Source organism: Dipodomys spectabilis, unplaced genomic scaffold (assembly GCF_019054845.1).
Source record: "Dipodomys spectabilis isolate Male_0828 unplaced genomic scaffold, ASM1905484v1 ptg000783l, whole genome shotgun sequence".
NCBI lineage: Eukaryota > Metazoa > Chordata > Mammalia > Rodentia > Heteromyidae > Dipodomys > Dipodomys spectabilis.
Genome location: NW_024871460.1, coordinates 15,320,663 through 15,348,529, shown reverse-complemented (window position 1 = coordinate 15,348,529; position 27,867 = coordinate 15,320,663). Strand labels below are relative to the sequence as shown.

The 27,867-nt window shown below is 37.0% G+C and overlaps 1 protein-coding gene across 4 annotated transcripts in view; it reads left to right on the top strand.

Moving 5' to 3' along the window:
* Oxr1 (oxidation resistance 1) overlaps positions 1–27,867 on the top strand; it is a 200,000-nt gene that overhangs the window by 82,952 nt on the left and 89,181 nt on the right. Inside the window, exon 1 of one of the 4 annotated variants that reach the window (XM_042672916.1) lies at positions 11,962–12,022. The exons of the other annotated variants lie outside the window; for them this stretch is intronic. Coding sequence (XP_042528850.1) covers positions 12,004–12,022 — 19 coding nt within the window. The 5' untranslated portion in view covers positions 11,962–12,003. Of the gene's footprint in view, positions 1–11,961; positions 12,023–27,867 lie in introns of those variants that run through there. 4 annotated transcript variants of the gene reach the window in all.

The window sequence follows — 27,867 nt, the reverse complement described above, 5'->3', positions numbered from 1 at the left end:
GTCCAGCTGTGAGGTAGACACATGTTCCATGTGTCTCTGAACACATCTCTGGAATGCAAATGGCCCTATTTATGTCAAGCTATTTCTTTTGGTTGGCCAGCTACAAGGAAAGCCTTCCTTTTTTCCATCATGTGTCTGTGAATATTTGGAGTCGAATGCCCCTGGTACTCCCAAACACTCTCATAGTAGACTTTTTCAGTAAAGACTAGTCTTTGTCAGTGGTACTATCCAAGTCTGAACTCTTTGTTCAAACTATAGATGTAGTGGCCTCCTGTCTTCTGCTTTTCTTCCTTTACTGATTTGTACATCACCCCTGGAAGACTGTTTTCTCCTTTCTATTTTTTCTGCTTGAATTAGTCTTTCTGCTTTGTATTAATTAAGTCTTTGTCAGTATGCTAAAGGGCACAGAGGATTATTTTGAAGCTGCCATCATATTCTAGTCACTGTATTTACACATTTGCATACATTATTTCATTGAATTCTAATTCAGTAGCTTGAGGGGTAGATGCTATGTCTCCTTTTCACTAGTGATGCTGAAGTAAGGAGGCCAGGTCTGGCTAGCACCATATTGTCCACATGGTGGGTGGTAGAATCGGGCATTTTGTCTTCATGCTGGGGGAAGGACTGCCCCCCCCCATCACCTGCCTCCCAGGTAATGGGCGTGCCTGTACCCCTGGAGGCAGGGGCAGGCACTTGGCTGATAGGTTGCTGAATCTGTCAGTCTAGAGCCTGGGACTGGCAATTTTCCTGAGGATCTGCCCCTTGTGCCAACCTATTTAGGCACCGACCAGCCTAGCCGCTGGGACTCCATGCCACGTGTGTCTCTGTGATTGTGTCCTGTGTCCTGTCTCCGGGCTTGTCTTCAGTTATCATCGTGTCCCAATTCAGCTCTCCATTGGAGCTGAATTGGCTTGTTGGTATTGTTCTTGTTATTTCTTTCCTCTTTCTAGCTATTTGCATGCTGCAGGCCTTTGTAACAACTGGCGGCCTGCAGCCTGTTAACCGTATAATAAAGACTCTAATACTCTATATTTTAAAGTGTGGCTTCTGGGATGATTTACCTTACAACAATACAACTGAGGCATAAAAGCTAAGTGCCATAGAAAGGATTTAAACTCAACTAAATCTGATTTCAAAGCCTTTAGTTTTCCCTCTCCAGTGAAAGCTCTGTCATTTGACATTGATTTTCAGGTAGGCATTTTATCAAGGCTTGCCTGAGTTCATGTTAATTGGGGCAAGTCTTCCGGTATCTAGTGACAAATTATGGCTTGCTCGCTTGCTATTGGTTTTTGTGGGCAGCTAAAGACTAAGTGTACTCTTTTTATCAAAGATCTGGTACTGGTCAAACATCTTTTCTGGTGATTTGCACATTAATACAGGTGCATTACTCTTTTTGTTGTTGTTTTTTAATGAGAACGCAGTGAGAAGAGGAAATAATTTTTCAGGTGTGTCTAAGCCATAGTAAACTAGAATTCTTAATCCCAACAAACCTGTTGCTTTTCCACTAGCAGTGAAGCCTAATCAACCCCAGTGACAAGCCAAAATATACTTTACTTCTTTGAAAGAAACATTCACAAAGAAAACCAAAACCAGTTTAGCAACTTTGCAAGTGAGTGGAAAAAGATCTCTATAAATAAAGCTTCCCTTTGTACTTCTCTGCTCCTATTGAGTTTGGAATGCTGCTGGATTTATATTCTCCTACTATGAACTCCTAGGCACAGTAACATGAATTTTAGTTTTAACTAAATTCATTAGTTCTAGCTGGATACATTGTCTTATTTTAATAGTCTACTTAATAGTCTAACTTTGACATACCTTAAGGATTAGATAAATCATAAATTCTTTGGACTTCCCTCTAACTCTCCATTTTATCCTCTAGTGTTTGATTTGTGTTTGCTTTATTTATGAGAGAAAAATTCAAACTAGGTAATCTTAATCTGAAGGCTTCTTACTGGGATTTGATATGTTTTCTTGCTCACAATTTTTAAAAAGTCAAAGCAAATACCAGATCACAAAGAAGATAAATTTTGGAAACTCTTTTTATTCCTAGTAGCTTTGAACTCCTGAATCTTATGTAGATGCTAGGACAAGTTGCAAGAAATAGCCTTAGCAATATAAAGAAATATGAAATAGTGTTATTTCTTTTGGAAGAAAAATAGTGTTCCTTTGGAAGAAAATGCAAATTAAATTAATAAATAAATACCATTCAGATTTTCATGTAATTGTGAAAGTGGATCATGGCAGAAATAGGCCTTATGCCAAGAATGCCACCTCTTTCTTGAGCCATTATTGAATCCATTGTCAAAATCTGAATGCTGAAATTAATTATAAAAATACCGTATCAAATCTGAAAGCTGTACTGTGTGTCTATAGAAGATTATCTAGGGGCTGGGAAGATGGCTCAGTGGTAGAGCGCTTACCTTGCATGCATAAGGCCCTGGGTTCAATTCCTCAGCACCACATAAGCAAAAAGAAAAAAGCCGGAAGTGGTGCTGTGGCTCAAGTGGTAGAGTACTAGCCTTGAGCTGAAGAGCTGAGGGACAGTGCCCAGGCCCAGAGTTCAGGCCCCACAACTGGACCCCCCCAAAAAATAAAGAAGATTATCTATACTTAAAGGTTACATTATTTTTTGGGATAAAGAACCATGATGTGTGTAATAGTAAATATGTGTGTGCTAGTATGTGTATTTACAAATATATAAGTAGAAAGAGACTGATGTCTATGTGTGAGAGAGAACACAAATATAAAGCAAACAAGATGAAATATTAATAGTAATTTTTATCTAGGCAAGATGATTATGAGACTATATTTTTCTGAAGCAATTATCAGTTCATACCTATGAGCAGAAGAATCTTTTTTTTTTTTTTTTGTGGGATTCTTTTTTTTTTTTTTTTAATTTAATTTAATTTTATTTGTGAACATACTGTACAGAGGAGTTACAGTTACATGGGCAGGATAATGCGTACATTTCTTACCAAGCGAGCAGAAGAATCTTAAATCTAAATTTCCAACCCAGAAAATTCTCATAGGCTCCAGACCCATAACTCCTAACTATTCTATATCCATTACGATCTTCCACAGGTATTTAAAAACCAACCTATCTGAAGCTGGTTTTACAATTTCCCTCATTAAAACCTGACTTGCTTGCAGTTTTTTCTGGTACCAAGCTATAGATTCTTTTTTTTTTTTTTCAAATTCTTTATTGTGATTAAGTGATTACATAATTTCCCAAATTTCACAGTATTGTGGGATAGTGATGCTTAGTTAAAGTCACAAACACATTCTAACTTTCATGGACAAATTGTCTATCGTGGTCTATAACATTTATGAGTTCTCTGAGCTTTGCCATACAGTTATTTCTTCCACATTTCTTTTGTTTTGCAGAGCATCAGCTGTTCCCTCTTTCCCACTTGTTCCCTCCCTCCCATCGCTGCCATTTAGTTGCTTAGTTTATTTTGATCAACGTCCAGTGCAGTTGATGGGCTCCACTGTTGAATGTTTTTCCCTGATTCCCTCTAGTTATGTGTCCTCCTCCTGGTTTCCCTCCAGTGTGCACATATATACCATATATGTGATCAGCAGCATGGGGTTATTTAGTAGTTATTCAACCAGAGCTCTCAGGAACACTGATTCAATGGGTCAAGAAATCTAAACTGTTCTACCTGTAATTCTTTTTGATCTAGACCCATCTTTTACTGCCTTCTACCATTACCTGGCTTCATATATCTCATAGGGAATACTTACCAACTCATAATAGTTCCGCGTCATTCAGAATGTATCCTTTCTAGTCCATGTCCTGAATAGCAACTCATTTCTAAATTTCAAGTCTTATCTTGCTATTGCTCTGCTTAAAGTCCAATTGTGTCCTTGTTGCCCTGAGATGAAGGTTCAAATTATTAATTAAAAAATTTTAAAGCCTGTGAAGGCTACAGTTCTTTTTTATTTTTAAATTCTCTTTCCTCTTCACAAATACCTTATCTTTTCTCCTGCCATACTCAGTCAACTTGGCGTTTGGACCATGTTTGTCCCTGTGACTAGAGTACTTTCTTTTTACCCCTACTCACAACTACTTTCTCAACACACAATCTCATTTGCCTGACTTCTTCCTCCATCCTCATTTAGAGGCTATTGGTCTAAGAAACATTCATGACATCCCGTCTGATCAAACTAGCAATTGAAAGTAAATTTAAAACTGTAGAGTAACTATGAATATTTGTTAAAGTAGCATAACACATTATGTATTATGCGTTCAGTCAGTATGGTTTTAATTTGACTTGTTCTAATGATTTTCTATGTGACTGGAGAACACAAACTGGACTACAAGTTAAGGAAAAGAAAGGAGGATGGGGACAAATGTCAGTGGAAAGAAAGCCTCTTCATTCATTGTAGGTGTCCTTAGGATTAATGGGCTAAGATTGAATAGATAGAGCCTAAAGAACCAGAAGCAATGTTAAAAATGTAACTACAGGTGTAGTGAAGCAAGCATTTGTCCCACTCAAATGAGCATTGTGAGTCAGACAGCCTTGTCTTTTCTTTTCCCTCTGTCCTTTCCCACCTGTCTACTTTTGTCTACAGTTTCAAAATTAAATCAGCCAACAGTTTGGTCCTCTTGCAGCTGTTAGGTGGTAATGAAGAGTGCCTTTGCCTTTGAACTACACTAGTGACATTTGTCAAACTTTTGCTTATAAAAATGCATCCTTTGGACAGACCTGGTAGCTCACACCTATAGTCCTACTTATTTAGGAGGCTGAGATCTGAGGGCTGCAGTTTGAAAGCAGCATGGGCAGGAAACTTCATGAGACTCTTATCTTCCGTTAGCCACCAAAAGAAAAAAAGCTACATGTGGAGCTGTGTCTTAAGTGTTAGAGCACTAGCCTTAAGTAAAAAAGCTCAGAGATGGCCTGCAGGCCCCGAGTTCAAGCCCCAAGACTAGCACCTAAATAAATAAATACATAAACACATAAATACATACATGCATACAACTTTATTTTCACATCAAGTTCTAGGTAGATAGTTAAATAGACCAAATAATGAAATAAAATATTGAAAATGTTAAATAATTCATTCTATTTTTCAAGAGAAATTTCTTGTTTGCTTGTTTGAACTACAGTCTTGAACAATGTTCCCAAATTTTACCTATTCTGTTTTCTTATTAATTGCTCTCCAATTATTTCATATTTTCCCCTTTCATTTTTATATATTTTAGCTTTATTTTCTCTGGCATGCTATCCATTATCTTAAGGACTGACTCCCTTTTCTTAGAAAACATATTCTTCTAGAATATTCTTTTAGCAGAGGACTGGTGGCTCATGCTAGTAAGCCTAGCTTCTCAGGTGGCAGACACCTGAGAATGGAGGTTCAAAGCCAGCTTGGGCTAGAAAGTCCATGAGACTCTTATCTCTGAACTCCTAGGAAACTGGAAGTAGCACTGTGGCTCAGAATAATAGAACACTAGCCTTGAATGTAAAGAAAAAAGCTCAGGGACAGTACCCAGGCTCCACAACTGAGAAAAATAAAAAAAAAATATTTTTTGAGTTTATGAAAATAACATGGGCTGGGAAGGTGGCTCAGTGGTAGAGCGCTTGCTTTGCATGCATGAGGCCCTGGGTTCAATTCCTCAGCACCACATAAGAAAAAAGAAAAAAACCGGAAGTGGCACTGTGGCTCAAAGTGGAGAGCGCTAGCCTTGAGCTGAAGAGCTGAGGGACAGCCCCCAGGCCCAGAGTTCAGGCCCCACGACTGGACCTAAAAAAAAAATGATAATAATAGCATGAACAATAATATAGGAAATAAACTGGAAAAGGAAAGTTAAAATGAAGCCTTATTATTTGTGTACCATGCAGTTTCATGATGTTAAAAAAGTTAACCACTATTAAATACTTCCAAAGCACATTGATATAAGTATGTTTGTCAGGTAATTTTTTAGAGTATACAGAGCTACATGTGTATTGCATAACTTGTTATATATGTGACCATCATCCGTTTTATTCTCTATTTTAGAAGCTGTCAATCAAGCTCAAGTATTATTCCTCATTATGATCTGAAAGGTTTTTTTTCCTTACTTCATTTCTTTTGTCCATCTCTCGTGTGATAATTTTGAATTTTAAAATCAAATAGTTAAAAATTGTTATTGAGTTGATCATAATCTATTTTTAATTGTGAATAATGTGGTACTAATATGATTTAACTTGACAATGGAAGGTAGTATGTGAAATACCTACGTATAGTTCCTTCTTAAATTTAAGAGTTGTATTTTTGTTTGAGAAACTAATTAATTTTTTCAGGTCTTAAGTTCTAGATTTTGTTTTCTAATGTGTTGTCATTGTATAATTTGACACTTTTAAGGATGCTAAAACCTAAGATTTCATGACATTATATTTGTAGTCTTTTGTAATTCTAGACTGTACTTCCAAGTCTCCAGGATTCAACTTTGGACCTAGTACCTTGTTTTATTTCAGTAGATGTTTGTATAATTCTCTGATTCAATTTAAACAAATGTTATAAGAGATAGCTTAATGGAAAGAATTACTGTTCATGTGAAAATAGCTTTCACAAAACTGAATTAAATTTATGGATATAGAAATAAAAAATTAATGTTTTAATACATGACTTATAACTTAATAGCAAAATACCTCAATACAGCTTTCCCAAGGTAATATTTAAGTAATACCTAATTGTTATTTAGTGTCTATATATATCAGTAAAAAAGTGCATTTTTCAGGTATTAAAGCTATACATTAATTTGAAAATAAATTTTAGGTGCACTCATAGAACAATTAATAACTATCATATATTATTCTTTTTTTCTATTAATTTCTCATAAGAAAAATGAGGCAAATGCAGTTTAACACATTTCTTTTCAAGCAAGATGATGGTGGCTCACATCTGTCACTCCAGCTATTCAGAAACTGAGATCTGACAGATTTCAGTCTAAAGCCAGTCTGGGCATAAACGTTTGTGAGACTTCGCCAAAATAACTAGCAAAAAAGCAATACTGAAGGTGTGGTTCAAGTGGTAGAATGCCAGCCAAGCAAGCAAGCAAACCAAAGGAGCTCAAGGCCTTGAGTTAAAATTCATGGAAAAAAATCACACACACACACACACACACACACACACACGCATGCATGCATACACACACACACACACACACACACATACATGTAACTACTACATTTCCCTTTTCTTGTTGTTCTTTGTCCTGGTCCTGGGGCTTAAAATCAGGGCCTGAGCACTGTCCCCGAGGTTTTGTGCTCAAGACTAGAGTTCTATCATTAGTTCTACACTTCTACTTTTTGGTAGTTAATTGGAGATGAAAGTCTCGGGGACTTTCCTACCTGGGCTGGCTTCAAACCATAGTCCTCAGATCTCAGCCTCGTGAGAAGCTAGAGTTCCAGGTGTAAGCCACGGCACCTTGCACCTACTATATTTCTAATAGCAGAAAGTGTATGATATCTGTTTTTGTAAGTTTTGTTCATTTCCCCTGACTTGATGATCTCCAGTTCCATACCATATTCAGCAAATGACACAACCTCATTGTTCTTTATGGCTGAATAAAACTCCACTGTGTATATATACCACATTCATCATCCATGGGTTGAAGGGCAGCTAATCTGATTGATTCCATAACTTGGCTATTTTGAACAATGCCATGAAAACCATGGGCATGTAAGTAATATTCTACAATAATTGACTCTGCCATAAGAAAAGCATTGACTGGTACTGCCTAGGGAAAGTATGAGGCATAGTAGTAGCTGCTTAGTACAGCTTGCCAAGGAATGTCAGAGGAAGAACAGGATGGAAAAGTGCCTCCTAGTAACCTGAGACAATTTCCCCAGCACTTTAAAGGGCTTTTTCTTTAGTCACAAAGTATGTTCACAAGCGAAAAAGAGAAGGAAATAAAAGAGTCTGGGCTACGAATGATGGTTGAACCATCATTATAACTCCAGTGCTTAGTAGCTTCGATACATGATGGCTCAATAAACAGCACTAATTTTTATTATATATTACTTGGTCTGGTTTGGTCACCAGCTTAAAACTCTTTTATTCAAATTAAGCATAAAGCAACTTTGTGAATATATATGATTTATGAAGCCTGACACCCTTGAAATACACTATAATATCACTTCAAATTTCTTTTAGGGGTCACTTCTAAATTCCCACTCTATTCACCAACAAATAGAAAAAAAAATCTTGATAACCTTTCTCACAGATCCAAGCCACACATTTTCTATGAGCCAGGGAGGATTGCTGTTTCTCTGAGAACTGTTTCAGAGCTGGGAGTGTTCATCATTCAATATCTTGAGCACATCTGTTGTTTCCATTTGCACTGCTTCTTTGAGGGAAGGCCTTCTTCTAGTCTTCTGCAGCAAACATTTTGAGGAGAATGCATCCAGCAAGTAAAATGCCCATCTCTGGTAAAAGTTATAACTGTGCTATTGTAATGTGATATTAGCAAAAATACTTTTATAATCATACTTTTTAACAATGAACAACTATAATTAGGAAGGCTATTTCTAATTCCAAAATTACTAAGTCATAGAGAGATATTTCTTTCCATCAAATTTTGTTTGCAGATCTGTCTTCATCGGCTTAAAACAAATAGGAACATAGAAAGATAGAGCGGAACCAGACGCTGGTGGCTCACTCCTGTAATCCTAGGTACTCAAGAGGCTGAGATCAGAGGATTATGATTCAAAGCCAGCCTAGGCAGGAAAGTCTGTGAGACTCTTACCTCCAATAAACCACCAGAAAACTGCAAGTGGTGCTGTGGCTCAAGTGGTAGAGCACTCACCTTGAGATGAAGAGCTGAGGGACAGCGCCCAAGCCCAGAGTTCAAGCCCCACGACCGACCAAAAAAAAAAAAAAAAGATAGGTAGAGAGGGTCTGGAGGAGAGAGGAGATGAGAGCCAAAAAAAGAAGGAAGGAGGGTAGGTTAGTCTAGTTGGAATAAACTCAAGCTTATGTATTTAGTCAGTTATCAGGCTCTTTATAATAAACTAACAACCAGTCATGGTTGGTTGTAATCCCAGCTCTAACAGGGAACAGCAAGAGGATCATGAGTTCAAAGTCATACTGAACTACATAGTGAGTCTTGTTTCAAATATTCAAGGACTGGGATCATTGCTTAAGATGCATAAGACTTTTTTGAGTTTAATCATAGGCGTGGCAGATAGACATACAGACAGGTAGACAGACTGACAGACTAATAAACCTGGATATTGAGTCAAAGTCAAAAAGTCACATCTTTAGGTTGTCTGGTATGATAATAGACATAGGATAATAAAGTATTAAACTACAAAAGTAATTAAGAACAAAAACAATAGGAGATATGGAAGCAATGGTATTCTTGACCACTTTACAAAATTCTTAAATCAGAGCCTTTTAGCATCCTGCTTCCAAAATGGATGGACAGCAATATTCATCCCTGTTCATTGGATATGTAATGGATAGCTCTACCCAAAATTGACAGATAGCTTGAATTGATGTTACCAAATCTTGAAGAAAAAGAAAACCAATTTAGATGACAAATTAGGTAAGTTTATTTCTTATCAAATTCCTAATGAAAGCAAATGACAAAAATTTTGGAACTGTGGATATTCTATAGACATTGCACGCATATATAGATAGATAAATAGTTATATATATTTACTTACATAGGTATTTGTGATATGAATCACAGGTATATTTGATGTGTGTTTGCATAGCCGTGTGTGTATGTGTATGATTTTGAAGCTCTCTTACTCATATTGTGAAACACTAAACAAATACAGGTAGCATTACCATCTTTGTAAATAGATATAAATATGTGACTCACATTTGCTTATGTTTTCTTTAGAGTTGTGTGTGTTTATTTTGTTCTTGTAGAAGTCTTACTTTAAACAAGAGCTAATTCATTCTTGTTTTTACTTCTCAAGTGTCTCAAAAGTCTGTTGCTATAAATTGTTTGAAATTGAACATCAAGCCCTCTTCAAATTTCTGCCTGCTCATTTTGCTTAGCATAGAGGGCCAAGGAAACATTCTGTGCATAGAAAGCTCAGCAAAACTTGAGAAAAAAATCTCCCAGGACAATTGTGTGTCTAACAAGAGAATATTAGTGGATGTACTTTGTAAATTATGAAAACACTGAACATATGTACGGTGGTTACATTTGCATTACTTTAATGCAGTAGGATGATATCTAGTATTAAACTAAGGCATTCATATCACTAAGGAAAGAATCGAAGTTAATATCTAAGCATATGTTTAAAACAGAGTGCCAGGAATTTAACTAGAACATTTACACAGCATTCACAAGGAATTCTGTTGAAAGTCCTTGATAGTAATGAGGTTTGAATTAAGGGCTTCTTACTTGTTAGATAGATGCCGTACCATAGGAGAAACCGCTCTAGCTCATTAGGTTTTGGCTATTATTGAGATAGAGTCTCCATTTTTTACCAGGCCAATATGGACTATAGAAATGCTATTACACTTCTGCCCCAGCTAGAATGATATATATGCACCACCATGCCCAACTTTTTCTGTTGAGATGGAGTCTCACGGTCTTTTTTTCTCTGAATGGCCTTGAACCACAATTCTTATTTTATCCTCCTGAGTAGGTGAGAGTACAGACATGACCTATCATACCTGTTTGATTGCTGTAACTTTCAAAGATATCAAGAGAAAAGTTACAAGTGATTGCAAATTCAGCTCTTTAAAGAAGATAAGACACTATAAATTTTCATTTGGGAATGGATCATATTGCCAATGTTTACATTTCCTTATCAAGATCAGGTTGACTTACTCATTTATTTTACCAGTAAGTGAAAATCTTATTATAGAGCTTCAAAACTTGCCAGACTATGAGCTCTGTATCACATGAAAATCTGGGCATCATTACTTTAACATAGAGATCATTTTTGTGGGCCGTTGGAGATATAAATTTTATTTTTGAGTAATGGTTGCTATTTCTTCACAGTGCAATTTTTTTATTTGCCCCTAAAGCCCACCTGTTTGGGCATCTCCTAGTTCTTAGACTTGCACAGATCTTTATCTATAGATTTAACACATCAGCCAATTTACCTGTTATATGACCAAGACATGAATATGAAATGTGCGAGCTGTTACCTCAGCCCCCAAATTAAACACAGTAAGGCAATATGAATATATTCATTACATTGCTACTGAAAGTTCTCTTAAAAATATGACAATAGGAGAGAGTAGAGAGAAACAGCCACAAAATCTCCAGAATTCTGAAATTGAAGGATATGAACAGAAAGTCAGACACAGATGGACGATTGGTACCATTTGCTTCCCAGAGCTAACTGGGAAAATGGAGTAAAAAGCACTTTATCCAGTTACTAAGAATTCAACACTGGGGCAGGTGTGGATTCTCAACTGGCACTAATAAGGGGCCTAAGGAAGAAAATAGCTATCATATGCATGTTAACTTCCTCATGATGATCCAGTTGGAGACTTTATGAGGAAAAGCTAACTTAGGTTCTGATCATGGCCAGTGGCATTTAAATCTCTGTTAAAAATAAATAAAGCACCAGTCTGGTTAGTAACCAGCTTATCAAATGCACCACCTGCCCATCCTATTAGGACTATAAAATAGAAATTTGTTCAAGGTAGCTATGCCATTTGTTTGCTTTATGATAAAAAGCTGCACAGAGATTGAGTTCTGCTATCTCACTTCATTATAGACTTTGCAGGGTCAACTTAACGACGTATCATGCTAAGTGTGCTAGCACTATTTGCACAGTGTTCACTGAGCCAAGAGTAAGCTCACAGTCCCGGAGCAGGTACAGTGAGTTGCCTGTGTGCAGAAACAGAAGCTTCTGAGTCTTACACACTGCCACCCAGGGTCAGGGACTGGGCTGGGCGGGAGGAGAGGCCACTCTCCCAGGAAGGAAGTGTTAGGTTACTCAGGGAAGGGAAGCACATAACCCCAAATTCCACTCTCCAGTCTGCCGAGCATAGCAGTGTATTTCTGGCTGAGCAGGGCTTGAAGAGAAGACTGCAGAAATGTTCTGCTCACGTAAAGGTATGTATAAATACTCTCACCTTTGTACAAGGCTCCTTGAAAAGTCTGGTCAGGCAGAATGCAGTGGAATTTTTTTGTGTTACCTTTTAAATATCTAGATGAGTTATATGGCTCTGTTATGACCAGGGAACTGGAAGTTCCATTAGTTATGGTCTAGAGAAAAGGCATATTTCATGAAGGCATGAAGGGAGTGATTTCTATCAAAATTCTAAACCTAAAATTCTAAACAAATTACATTCTATATGTCATTATTTCCTTATGATTTGTTACTGCTGTTAATTATGATTCTATATGGAAAGCACCTCAGAAATAGATTCAGACCGTGATTTGAATCCTTTCCCCATCCAATGACCATTTTTTAACAAATCAAGGTGATGTCTTTTTTCATTCACTCATACTAAAATTTCCATATTGCCTTATCTTTTCCCTGACTTATAAAAACGTATACAATGAGAATCATGATAGTGATGGACTCACATGCTCTTGCCTTTATCACCCCTATATTCTGAGTTTCAAATACTGGCTATTCATTGCATTTAGGCTCTCCTAAACTATTTTCTTCCACAGTTGCTTCTATGCCTTTGTTTCTCCTTAGTGCTTTATTACTTTAATTTCTCTGGGCTTTGGAGAAAGGTGGAGAAAAATAGACAAGAGTTTTTTCCTCCTTTTTGTATTCTTTTCAAGTTTTGGTCAAACAAATGCAAATGACATTGTCATCGACAGATCGATCTATATTTTTAAATGGAAGGAATAAAGCTTTAAAAAGAACGGAGGCATGTAAGTAACCTCTGGTGGTTAATGGCATGCAGTCGATGGAATTCATTATTGACGTTTGGAAATGAAATTGCTCAGCATTATTATTTATTTATAGTTTTGGCTTTCACAAGAAATAATCACCATTAACTAGTTAGTTTTTCCTTGATCACAAATAATCATGTGACAGTGTCAGAATGCATAATATAGCTTTCCACTTAGCCATGATCCTAATGATAGGGTAGGGTGTTATCTCTAGTAATACATTTATGAACATTGTAAACAGCTAAAAAGCTGAATTTGGGGGGTAATTTCAGAAAAACATATTTTTCACATCATGGAGCAATTTTTTTATGAGATTCCATCTGCAGAAATGTTTTTAATTACCAATACATAATTTCATTTTTCTACGTCAGTGCACAAACACTATGATGATAAACCTAATAGATAAAGAATTCCAAGTAAAATATTTAAGTAGTTTCAGCATGAACAACTCTTTAATTTCAATCACAAGTTCAAAAGCTTTTAAATCTCTGGGGAGGTTGATAACCAGTCATGTCAAATTTTAATTTTTAAGTAATACCAAATAATCATCTTATACTTAGTTCAATTCTGAAAATTATTATGTCTTAATAACTTTAAAATACACATAGATGAGGAAAAATCTTCAGTATTAGACATGGAAAGGTGAATGGTAAAAAAAATGTATGGAACTTTGATATTTAAAGGTGGCATTTTCATATACAGGACATGTACATTGTCTAAGATCAGGAGAATTCCAGCAGAAATATTTTGGCTAATTTTGAAATTTAGGAGCTTATTTTCCCATTAGCTTCTTCTGCCCATTCTCCCAGCCTCTTCTTCACAACGTTCCCCCCGCCCCCCGCCTTCCTCAGCTGCTTGCTCTTCTTTTCTTCTCTCCTCATGATTCTTCCTATTCCCCAGATACCTGTATACTCAGACTTTTTTTTTCATGAGAGGGTCTCTTTCCTTCAGTAGTGGTCATCACTGTGAAACTGAAGAATAGCAATTAATATTTCACATCTTGCACTTAAGTATCTTCATCTAGAATGTGCGTTGCACTATTCAACCTAAACACTTAATAAGTGCTTATTGATTATCTAGTAAGGTCATATTATGACTGATTTTGAGACTTTTCATGCCCCCACTCCCTGATTCTAAGATCTGTCTTTTTAAGCTTTTTGACATTTTCAAATCTGAGAGCATTTTGAGAGGAATGGTGTCCTGTGATTTAATTGACAGAGATCTGGGATTTGTTTTATCTTGTTTCTTTTTTTTTTTTTCTTTTTGGTAGTGTTGAGATCAAAGCCAGAGACTCACACACATTGCTTAACACCCTCTCCATCCAGAAAGCTTTTCTTTCATGGTTTGGCATTACATAGTCAGTGGGGTCTTGGTTGGATGAAGTCGAGCAGTAAGAATAGAGACAGACAAACTGTTACTTGTACAATAGGTTAACATCTGCACACTTCACACTCATACTTCACAGGAGGATTCCTTGTTTTTTCTTCAATGGATTTGTCTGTGGCCAGTTTGATTTCTTTTCACTGTTTTGCCTCACCCTGGGTCCCCAGAGTCTACCTGTTCTTGGGCAAAACTTCTTGACTAAGCATACTGGAAAATACACAGAGATTGTTATTAGTAATGTAATCACCAGCGTTCAACTGAAATGAAATGCAAGGGTTTAAGAATTTGAAATTAAAAACCATTAAGTTGAAATTATGGTTTTGCCCCTTTAATTTATGTGTCAAGTAATCTGCCAATTAGTTTCAAACTTCTAATTATGTATCTAAAGAACAAAAATAATATAAACAATTTCTTCATCACAGAACTGTTAGGATAGCTTATGAAAACTGGGGAGCCAGTAAAAGTAATGAACATGTCATGTATATGAGAATACTGTGGAGCTCAAGTATTCATGTTAAACCACAACATGAAGGCTTGAGTGTGAGTAAAATGCTCACAATAGGAAAGAGATATTACATAATTTGCTCTAGCTGATAAATGTAAACTTGACATTTTTAATTACCATTCAAAATGATTACATGATTCATTAGTTATCTGAATGAAAACAGGAGAAATGTAAAACATATCTTCAGTGGACTTCCTGTACACCAGAGTTCTGTGTATTCTGAATCTCAGAGCTGATTGCATGCCAGTGTCTGATAGCTTCTATCCTTTATTGAATTAGCAGCCCACAGCTTTGTCATTAAAAAAATAAATGTCATTAAAAACTGAAAGGATTTACTTAGATTCTCCAATTCCTTTTCTGTCTTTGTTCCTTCCAATTTGTGTTTGTTTTATTGAAGTTTGAACTCAGAACTTTACTAGTCAGACACTCTACCACCTGAGCCACACATGCAGTCTTTTCTTCTGTTTATGAAACAGCACTGGCACATTTAAGAGAGGATTTTGCAGCACTAAAATTTTTTAGATCAAGGTGCACACTTAGGGGTAAGTCTACTAAGATAGGCTTTATTCTGATGACTATGAGAGTCATTTGTGACAAAGTTTTATGTGACTTCTTACTTATGAGGAGAAAACACCGGAGAAGCATTGGCAACAGTAGTCTTTGTGTGTTTTAGTTGCTGGCTCCAACCAGCCAGACCATACTTTCTTATTTGTTGGGTCCCCTGTTATCCATAAGGTGTTAAAATGAAATAACATTATTATGACACCATCTTCTCTCCCAAAGGAATCATTACAGGTACAGAAATAACACATGTCATATTCATTGTAATTGTGAGAAGGCTCTAGTTTCTGCCTCTAGATATTCGTGGGAGGGAAATGATAAAAGATTCCTAATGAGATCAATCACACATTTCTTTTTGTAACCTTTTCCTTCCATCAAGGCGTCTTTCAATGTTTTCAGGTTGTAACATCATTTTACAACTTGCCAGTCCATTTCATAAAAGAGCATAAGTGGGGGAGAATAATGAAAGGAGTGACATTGATCAATGTGTTGTACTTATAAACTGATTCGTTGAATGGTTACTCCTTTGTAAAACTACCTACAGATAATAAAAATATAATTTTTTAAAAAGTATAAATACCACTGCCTAAGGAGTCAATCTTTTCTCAAAAAATTAACAGTAAAACAAACATAGGACATATGTGTCTTCAAGTGTTCTGTGATACCTTTTATTGTACTGACTTTCAGTAACAAAATAGTAATAAACAATATTTTTATTGTATGCAAAATACAGGGTACTTTGATGTTACTTAAAAGAGTGCTGCCAAATATAAATCTCCTTCCGATAGTGGCTATAAGATACAAAATTCTTCCTTTAAGGGTAAATATTTAATGGCTCTGTTTTGAAGAGTAGGAAAACTTTCAAGAGGCAAGGCTAAGGAAAAGAAGGAAGTCCTATTTTAAGGCATGTGAAGGTGGAAAGCGGAACTGACGATGAGGAAACTCTTAGCCATTGTTAGGAGGGCCTATCCTCTCTTCAGCTTTATTTGCCAGTGGAAAGTCTTTCACTATCATTTAAGTTACTTTATTTCTCAAAAATTATGACCCTAACAAGAACATTTTCACATTGAATAATATACTGGGATTGAAAAATAATTTCCCATTTAGTTTATTAACAGCAAACACTTAATTTGTACTATAGTAAGTGCTCTTCATAAATTAACTCATCAGCATATTAGCACAATTTAGAACAATGTAGTATTCATATAGTAAGTCATATTAGAATTGCAGTTAATAGATGCACCATTTTTTTAGTTGTTTAGAGCAAAGACAGTGTGGTCTTCTAGACTTTGTTGTTACTCTTTCATCTCTCATCAGAGATTCTGTTTTGTTCACTCTGTTCTCAGAATAACTTAGAATCCGTACAGCTCTGCAGTGAGTCTTCCCAGGTTCCGACACCATCATCTCCCCACTACATTGTACCTATGCCCTATGTCATCTATCCCCTTCCTCCTCCCTTCCTCCCTTCCCCCTTCCTCCCTTCCTCCCTTCCTCCCTTCCTCCCTTCCTCCCTTCCCCCTTCCTCTCTCTCTCTCTCTCTCTCTCTCTCTCTGTCTCTCTCTCCCTCTCTCTCTCTCTCTCATACACACATACACACACCACGTTTCAGTAAGGCAGATGGAAGCCTGTTGTGGTCAAAACACCATCTCTCTGTGCCACTCCTTCACCCAAACTCATTCTTCCTATCACTCTTTGAGTAAAACCCAATCTAAAATCCTAATTTATAATCTGTAATATTCTACCTGACCAACCCTGAAACCTACAATACACATGTGTGTGCACGTGTGCACGCACACACACACACACACATAAATAGGTTATTTTCTATCATCTCCCCATCATGATTTCACTCCTTCCACATTAGCCTTTTTGCTATTTCTTGAACAACCCAAACCTGTTCCTTTCTCAAGGCATTTGTACTAGTTTTCTTTCTCCTTTTTTCCCCCTCTAAGAGATTCTTTCCTTACACATGAGCATGGCACCCTGTCTTCCTTCAGATCTTCATTGACAAGTTGTCTAAATATCTAAAATGTCAAATATCCAGCCCTAGCACCTCAACAATTCATATGTGCTTTTCTCTGCTTTTGTTTTCTATTTTATCCTTAGCCACCATCACTGATTTGTGTGCCTGTGTCTTATTTTTATAGTAAGTGGAAAATCTAGCCTCATCTGACCTAGTGTGCAAGCAAACACATCCATAGTTTTTAATTCTTTTTCTAAGAAAAGAGAATACTTTATTTTGCATAGTATAAAATAGCACGTGCACAATGATAAAAGAAAAAGTTAACATTAAGGAAAAATATGAAATGAAAACACATATTTCAGTGCTGAGCACATTCTGTGATATCAAGTTATTAGCATTTCATATTTGGTGACCAAGTGTCATGTAATGAGAGAGACAGACACCTACCTAGACGATTAAAATTTTGTACTTCTATAGATATCAGAATGAGTGATTAATTCTAAACTGGAATTTGGAAGAAGAAATACTGAATGTATATTGGCAGCTGAAGGCAGAGCCTGTGAGAGTTAGTTGTCAGGCATGTCAATACCAGTGGAGGAAGAGTTAAAGGACTCAAGAATGAAGCAAGTTCCTCCTTTATTTAAATTTCAAATTTTATTTTTATGATCTTTAGCTATTCAAGGGGTTCAAATCAGCCTGTCAGTTTATTAATACAATGCACATGGATCAGTCTCACCCCTTTTATCATTCAGCCCCCTCCATGTAGCCCAACTTCACCTGTCCCCTCAAATGGGAGACCAGAAATAAGTGTGACTTTTCTATGATTTTGCCTGAGAGATGGAACTCACTACAAGAGAAGATATATACATACATATATATATATACACATATATATACACATATATACATATATACTATAGAATAGACATTACAGGCAAATCAGTTATCAGAACAGCTGTTGAATTTAACTTGGCAAAGTTAAATTCATTACTGAGCCAAACGCATCAGATAGAAAGTTAAATGCATTACTTAGCCAAATGCGTCATGTAGAAAAATTGAAAGTTTATTTTTCCCACACTACTTCAACCTGTTCTGTTACAGAGTTCAGTTTTCAGAGTACAAAAGAAGAAATTCTGCTTTTCATATTGTTATCTTTGGTGACATATTCAGCCAACTTCCTATACTTAACTTTTTTTCTTTCCTCCCCTCCTCCTCCTCCTCCTCCCCCCCTTCCTCCTCTTCCCCCCCTCCTCCTCCCCCCTCTTCCTCCTCCTCCTCCTCCTCCTCCTCCTTTTTCTTCACCTTCTCCTCCTTGTCCTCCTCCTCCCCCTCCCCCTGCCCTCCCCCTCCCCCTCCTCCTCCTCCTCCTTCTCCTCCTCTTCTTTTTTGCCAGTCCTAGGGCTTGAACTCAGGGCCTGGGCACTGTCCCTGAGCTTCTTTTGCTCAAGGCCAGAACTCTACCATTTGAGCCACAGTGCCTCTTCTGGCCTCTTCTTGCTATGTGGTACTGAGCAATTGAACCCAGGGCTTCATGCTTGCTAAGCAAGCACTCTACCACTAAGGCACATTTCTATTTAACATTTTTTTTTAAAGCTCTTCTCCTAAGCCATTGTAATGTGATTTTCTATCCTTTGCATACCCTTCTATCACTTCATTCTTCTGCAAAATCAGGTTTTCAGTTCATCATTTCCCTGATTTAACAGGCTCCCTCTGCACTTCCTGTTACCCAAACCCTTGGCATTTGATATAGTTTAGTGACAGACTATTTGATCTCAGGGCCTTGTTTAGAGAGGATAGTGGTAATTTCTACATCAATAAGCAAGCAAAAAGGAAATAAGATGTTTAGATAAGAAGTGCTAAGAAGAAAATCATAGAGTAATATGACCACCCAGGCTGTGGTAGTTAAGCGGTGGTACAGTTAGCTTGGATAATGATGGGGGCATTTTTGTGAAGGTATCATTAGAGTTGAGAATCAAATGATTTGAAGAATTCCTATTCCTATATTCCAGGGAATATGTAACCAGGTAGAGAGAAAGACCTGGGGGTAGAAATGAATTTATTTTATTCAAAGAATAGAAGGAAGACCAGTAGGACAGGTGATGAGTATAATGTGAAGTCTAAGAGTGAGCGAAGGGCTGTGTGTACATTCAGTACTGACTGTCACCTATGCTTGTGAAAGCTAAAATTGTTGTCCTGGAGGTGTGTCCTAATTGTAAATCTATTATTATAGTAGTAAACCTCTTTAATTTGCTGTGTACTGCATTTGTAATGTTTATTCTTCTTTTTACTTAGTTTCATAACACCCCTGGGAAGTACACAGAGCTCTGCTAATGTAGATTGGGAAATTATGGTACATGAATATTACATGACCTGCTGAAAAAGGACTAAAAGTGCCTATAATAGAATTGACCTCCACTCCCTGTACACAGGTACTGACTCCTCAGATATTAACATTGACAAAAAGTCAAAATCATCCCTTAGCTCGGATTTAAAATGAAGTTGATGCTAAAGTTGCACCATTGCTCAAACTAGGAAAATGAAAAGAACTTCTATAAAGAGTAACAAAATAAGGAATTTGTTTGCCTTAAAAGATCCTGAGTATGGGGTAAAAATCTTTACATCTCTTCTGCCACTTTTTTGGTTCTGCTGGGAAGCTAACTTATATATTAGATGATGTATCGCTTCTCACCTTTTGGCTAAGATCAAGTGTAGATGATGTTCACTGTAAGATTTAAGTTTTAAGTAAATCACTCAAACCTGTTCTTTGGAACGTGAGGAGGAAAGGGAAAGTTAGCAGGTAAGAGATATTGACATCCTAAACTAAGACAGTGATGGTTTAGGCATCAAAGCTTAGTTAAGATCAATCATCATATGATCAATAATGTTTCCTGCCTCTTTGAAATGTTGTCCTAGAATTCAAAGCCATGAGTTATAATTTTTCTCTAATTTTTACACATTTACTTTATTTTAAGGTGATATTGGATTATTTATAATATTTTGAAAACATCTAGTTATAATTGATGTGCATAATTTTATCACTTGTGCTTAACATTTGATTTTTCTGTTTATTTATGTATGTATGTATTTATTTTACTGGTCCTAGGGCTTGAACTCAAGGACTGGGAGCTGTCTCTGAGCTTCTTTTTGCTGAAGGCTAGCACTCTACCACTTGAGCCATAATGCCACTTCCAGCTTTTTCTGAGTAGTTAATTGGAGATAAGAGTCTTATGGCCTTTCTTGCCCTGGCTGGCTTCAAACTGCCATCCTCAAATTTCAGCCTCCTGAGTAGCTAGGATTACAAGTGTGTGAACCACTGGCGCCAGGCTCAAACATTTGATATTTTTACTATTCATCTTCCTAAGTACTATTTTACCTATAATTTTCAGTATTAAAGTTATTTTCTATTAAGACATATTCTGTGACTCTTTTATAGATTTCATTTGCTGTGTACATATGTAGTTCTTAGATGTGCAATCCTCACAGATGAAAATAGAAACTTACTTTATTTTGTTTTGTTTTGGTGCTGATACTGGAACTTGAACTCAGAGCCTTGTGCTCTTTCTTAGATTTTTTTCTCAAGGCTGGTACTTTGCTATTTGACCCACACTTCCACTTCCAAGAGACAATTTTAAAAGTTGGAAAACTATCTAGAAATATTAGAAATATGTACTACTGATGCTATGTCTAATTTTAGAAGCAAGATAGGATAATGCAGTTAATCACATGTACATCCATTTGATTTTCATTTCTTAAAATAAGATGTTATGAAGAGATAGGTTAATTTTCAACCAAAAAAAAGAAAACAGTTTAACCTCCTGTCAATGATAAATGTAAGATATTTTGAGTATTCATTTTTAAACATAGTCTTTACTGTTTCTTTTTACTATATATGTGTGTGTGTATATATCTATATACACATTTGTATATACATTTGTATTTCTACACATATTAACTGTGATAACTTGACTGAAACTTGGTGGTTGTTTAGGTTCAATTCAGTCCTTTCCATATTTTTACATTAACTTGTGTTTGTTTTAGACTCGATTTCTTACCACATTATTTGCTGGGATAATTAAATCTTCACTGTATTTTTTACTTTAAAAATAGCTTTTTCACTTTGTCATTTCTTAATTCTTGTAACATTTATTAAGCGAATTGTCTAATTGTATTTTGTTTCTACTTTTCCTCTAAGACAGACTTTTGAGTAGTCTTTCAAAAATGATTTCATTTTAACATTGTAAATCTGACAATAACTTTTTTTTTTTTTTTTTGTCAGTCATAGGGCTTGAACTCTGGGCGGGGGCTCTGTCCCTGAGCTCTTCAGCTCAAGGCTAGTACTCTACCACTGGAGCAACAGTGCTACTCCTGGTTTTTTGGTGGTTACTTGGAGATAAGAATCTCACAGACATTCCTGCCCAGGCTGGCTTTGAACCATAATCCTCAGATCTCAGCCTCCCTAGTAGCTGGGATTACAGGCGTGAGCCACTGGCGCCCGGCCTTATAATAATTTTTATTTATTTATTTTATTGTGATTAAGTAATTACATAAATTTCATAAATTTCACAGTATTATGAGATAATAATACTATGTATAACCGTTTTCATCATCTAGCTCAAACCAATTCTGAAACACACATGATAGTTAACATTTTAAATGTATAAGTATTTTAATATACATGAGAATATTAAAGAACTGAAAAAAGTTTTCTTGTGTATAAAAATTACATACCTTGAAAAAATTCTATTTATATCAATATTTTTCTCCAAAAACTCACTATCCATATCCACAATTGTATCTCACATTATATGTGAATATCATGCAGATAACTAAAACCAAGGCAAAATGAAGTATGTCCTCTTAGGCAAGACTGAATTGGAAGTGTATGTAGAAAGAGAATCATTTGGAATAGAAATTGTGACGATTCAAAAAATTTATTGGCTTTTTACAGAGTTCTCATGGTACATATTCATTCAAATGTTGATATTTAAACAAGAGGGCAACCCTTCTATATTATCTAACTTCTAGTACTATGAAAAAATAGACTTTGACATCTTTTAAAGATCCTTTACATTCTTTGATTTTTCAAACTATACCTATTACTATTAAGACGTTCCAGCAAGAAAGTTAGGGAACAACTACAAAGTTCGTCTTTTTGTAGAAGGATGTTTACTTACTGCCTTTTAGAAGTGACTGGAATTTCATGTTTGTAAGTACTTAATGATAAAAACCAATCTAAAATGACCACCGTTGCTGGTTGGATTCATGGTTAGAAGAGTTAAGCATCTGGGAGATAAGGCCTACATCTTGGGACATGATAGAATGCATACAGAAGCAGATGTGCGAGGCATAGATATTCCTCCATCTCTCACTTCTGAAGTTCTATTATATTGCACTTAGGGACCTCCCATGCTTACTTTTGCACTGAGTGATTTATTCCAAGGAACTCCTAACTAGACCTAAAACCTTTCTTGTTTCTCCATGTCTTCCTAATCTGTTATCAACACTGCCATTTTTAAATAGTCTTTCCAAAATCTAGGATCATTGGTTCTTTGTTCGTGTGCATGCAAACCTGCATATGTGTGTGTGTGTGAGAGAGAGAGAGAGACAGAGACAAAGACAGAGACAGAGAGAGATAGAGCGAGACAGAGAGAGAAAGCACATACAAAGTCCTATGGCTTGAACTTAGGGCTTAGACAATGTCGCTGAGCTTTGAGCCACAGCTTGACTTCTGGCTTTGGGATTGATTAACTGAAGTAAGTGTCTCACATTCTTTCCTGCCCAGGCTGTCTTTGAACAATGATCCTCATATCTCAGCCACCTGTGTATCTAGGATTACAAGCATGAGCCATCAGTGCCTGGCTTTCATTGGTTCTTTAAAAAAATACTTAACTGGGGTTGGGAAGGTGGCTCAGTGGTAGAGCGCTTGCCTTGCATGCATGAGGCCCTGGGTTTGATTCCTCAGCACCACATAAGCAAAAAGAAAAAAGCCGGAAGTGGTGCTATGGTTCAAGTGGTAGAGGCTAGCCTTGAGCTGAAGAGCTAAGAGACAGAGCCCAGGCCCAGAGTTCAGGCCCCACGACCAGACCCCCCCCCCCCCCCCAAAAAAAAATACAATCCTAGCTACTCAGGAGACTGAGATCTGAGGATTGCAGTTTGAAGCCAGCCAAGGCAGGAAAGTTAATGTGGCTTAAAGGGGTAGAGCACTAGCCTTGAGCAAAAAAAGCTCATATAGTGCCCAGGATTGAAGTTCAGGTCCCAAACTGACAAAAACAAAAACATAAACAAAAAGAACCTTAAACATTTTCTACTGTGTACTTCATGTAGTCCAAGCATCTTATCATAGTTGGTAATCAGTCTATAATTACAGCATATCCTATGTTCTCTAGCCTCTTCACATGGAGCTGATTTTAGGGATGGTTGTCTATGGATTACTGGGTGCATCCAATGAATATATATATATATATATGTTCTATATATATATATATATTCAATATTAAGTAGTATCCTTATATTATTTACCATCTTACCAAGGATAGGGATTAGGTGCTTATAGCTATTCTCTTATTTAAATTTTATACCAACCTAACTATAGTTTATAAAAATAAGTTTCATCCTATAAATAAGAAACATAAAAACAGGTTTTGAGAGGTCAGGAAACTTGCCCAAGGTCACACCTACTGATAAAAATAGACTTGTAATTGTACCTATCGAACTCTAAAGTTGATGCTTTTATAGATCTTACTGTTTTCTGGCCCACTGCCTGGTAAACAATTCCAGTTGATTAAATATTCATTTTTAAAAGCCATTACTATAAAACTTCTGGTACCTGGAAAATAATATATATTTCTTGCTTTACTGGCCCACCAAGGTTAGTGGTAATGCTCTTTCTAAATGCCCCAGTCTATTCCCTGTCATCCTAACACTCACCACATTGTAGTGTGATCGTGTGTTCATATAGCAAATCCATCTCATCTGTTGACAGTTCCTTGACTCTAGATACTTATCTCCACTGTTTGTTCATCCTCCAAGTTCAGTATCATGTGTATCACTATCAATAACAGCCAACAGTTGAAGGAATGACGCAGACTACAATTCTTAAGAATATGAGGCTCTCTCCTTTCTCAGAAATTCTCAATTCCAGCTCTGCATTGAAGGCTTACAATGTAATCCTAGGTATTTGGGAGGCTGAGATAGAGAGGATCACACATCCAAGCCATCTAGGGCAGAAAGGCCATGGGACTGAATCTCCACATAAAAAGTGAAAAATAAGAGGAGCAACCTCCAGGCACATGCCTGGGCTGGTGGCAAGACACTATCTCAAAATAACCAGTGCCGTAAAGGGCTGGAAGCATGTCTCAGCAGTAGAGCACCTGTCCAGTAAGCATGAGGCCCTGATTTTCAAACCCCAGCAACACTAACACAACCAACAGAAAACAAAATTTTGAATCCCTAATTTCATTTAATGTTTAACTGCACTGTCATTTCAACATGAGCCTGACAAATTACAAAAGAATATGGTCAGACTTCAAAAAATACTCAGAGGAAGTAACTCATCCTCTTTTATGTGGTTCCCTATTTGCTCGTAACTTTGAGGAATTTTCATAACAAATGCGGTTGAAGAACAGAGGTGACATCTAGACATAGTGAAGAGCTGAGGGACAGCGCCTAGGCCCAGGGTTCAGGCCCCATGACCGACAAAAATCAAAAATAAGATAAAATAAAAAGTGAAACAAACTTTAAATCTTAAAAAAAATACTAGTTATACCCTGGGTTAAGTCTACTGATAGTCAAGTAAATTTTGTTTGTTCTCTGATGGTTTTCTTTTTTCGTTTTTCTTTTGCTGGTCGTGGGGGCCTGAACTCTGGACCTGGGCACTGTCCCTCAGCTCTTCAGCTCAAGGCTAGCGCTCTACCACTTGAGCAACACCATCACTTCCAGACTTTTCTGCTTATGTGGTGCTGAGGAATCAAACCCAGGGCCTTATGCATGCAAGGCAAGCACTCTACCACCGAGATACCTTCCCAGCCCTGTTCTCTTGATGCTTTTTAAAGTACTTTGCAGACAGGCATGGCTACATCCATGACATTTCTGAAAGGCTAGCAGATGGAGAAATACTCCTAAATTCTAAGACCTATGAATTTATGGGAGATCAGCTGACAAAGCACCTGGTCACCCCATGACTCAATGAAAACTCCAGGAATAGAGCTTCAGTTGTCTGAGTGCTAGTCCAGGACCCTAGTCAGCCAGCTACTCTCCTGTTCCTTGAACCACTTGTTAAAAATAGAAGGTAAAAGTGACCAAGTAAATTGTTGCCATTATCAATGTCCATATCCTGTTTTCCATGGCAGTGGCATACTTTTAAAACTCATAATTGTATTTATGCTTTTTGTTCTTATGCAATAGTATGTCAAAAACTAGTCCAGAAATATATGCATAGTTTATGTAATCCCCTAAAATATTGAGCACACATATTTCACCACAAATGTGTTTCATCAATTATAGAATAAATTGCATGAATATTCATTGTTCATCATTATTCTGCTGAGGAAGAAAGCAAACATTTTTAATATTCTGCATTTTAAAAAAAACCCAAAACTTTCATGGCAGGATCTTCTACTCCTCAGTGGAAGATAAGAGAGAGAAAGGGAGAAAGAGAGGGAGAGAGAGAGAAAGAGGCCCTGTATTTTCCTGAGAATTTATGAAGAGGCTTAAATTTTCCTCCATTTTACCTTTCTTTGCTTTTCATAGGGAGATGTTGATTTAGTCAAGGTGAACAGTTTATTTCTTTACCTGAAACATTGGAAAAATGCTACTGTTCTTCTCTATAAGGTACTAATAAAGGTTTATGCACACAGAATAATCCAGAGAATCTTAGAACTGAAAACAAACTTCATACGTTGGAATTTAATGTCTTCAACTAAGAAAACTAAGAAACAGGAACAGTGAGTGCTGTGCTCATGGTCATTTGGCCATGAGTCATATCTCCGACACTAGGGACCAAATCTTGGTTCAGTATGCTGTGTTGCACTTAAATTTGCTGCTATGTTGTTGTTGTATGTAGTGATATTTTTCACTTGAGAAGCACATCTAATAAATATAAAGATCTAAAAGAGGAAGAAACATGACAGCAGATGAGAAAATGCATGGAAGAATATTAATTTGAGACTTTATGATATGCCAACTAGAGATTAAAAAGTGAAAAGCTTTTTTGTTGTTGTTTTTGGGTCCTGTCATGGGGCCTGAACTCTGGGCCTGGGCGCTGCCCCTCAGCTCTTCAGCTCAAGGCTAGCACTCTACCACTTGAGCCACAGCGCCACTTCCGGCTTTTTTCTTTTTGCTTCTGTGGTGCTGAGGAATCAAACCCAGGGCCTCGTGCATGCAAGGCAAGCGATCTACCACTGAGCCACCTTCCCAGCCCCAAAAGTGAAAAACTTTTAAATAACCAAATTAGTATTACATGACTAAGTAACTACTATAAATATTTTTTAAAGCCCAGGATGGTGGTGTGTGCCTGCAGCCTGGCCCACATAGCAAAACCCCTTCTCAAACAAAATTAATTATTTTAAAATAGAATTATCTAAAACATATCCTTTGATTTTTTTAAATTTATTATACTTCTAATCTCTAGGACTTGGCAGTTTACTCATGAGTATTCAAACTTTGCTTTGTACTATGTTGCTGCTTATGCTTACTGGAAGCAGGGAGGGCAGTGAGGAGACTTTGGGCCTTGTAGGTGGGGAGAAGTGCTTACCTGGCATGGAGTCAACTGGAGGAGGAGGAAATATTGGCCAACTGTGTGAAAGACTGGTTCAGTAATGAATAGTGGGGAAGATCAATGTGCCAGTGGTGAAAAATGATGGCAGAATGAACTGGGAGACCATTGAACTGTTTGGGAAGATTTTCAGATGGGAGTGAAATCTGACTTACCAGTGCATGTACTTTAGAAATTACTACAAGTTCCTATATCTTAGTTCTTTCTTTTATTTCCTCTATTTCCACAACTGCATACATAGAACATGAGTGAATAGAAACAAATATTAAATATAGGAACGTAAAAATGATTATTACAGCTGGGTGCCAGTAGCTCACCCTATAATCCTATCTACCCAGGAAAGTGAGATCTGAGAATTGCAATTTGAATCCAACTGGGGCAGGAGAAAGTCCATGAGACCCTTAATGCCAATTCATCTTAGAAAAAGCCAGAAGTGGCGCTATGGTTCAAGTGGTAGAGGGCTGCCCTTGAGCAAAAGACGCCCGGGGACAACAACAAGACCAAGAGTTCAAGCCCTAGGACTGGGGGAAGAAAAGGGTCATTACAAACTGTGGTTTTGAAATATCACAGCTTTCTTCTAGTGACTTCTGATACCAATCCGTGGGGATATTAAAAAGCTAGCATAAGCTGGGCGCCGGTGGCTCATACCTGTAATCCTAGCTACTCAGAAGGCTGAGATCTGAGGATCACAGTTCAAAGTCAGCCCGAACAGGAAAGTCCATGAAACTCTTATCTCCAATAAACCTCCAGAAAACCAGAATTGTCACTGTAGCTCAAGTGGTAGAGTTCTAGCCTTGAGCTGAAGAGCTGAGGGACAGTGCTCAGGCCCAGAGTTCAAGCCCCATGACAGACCAAAAAAAAAA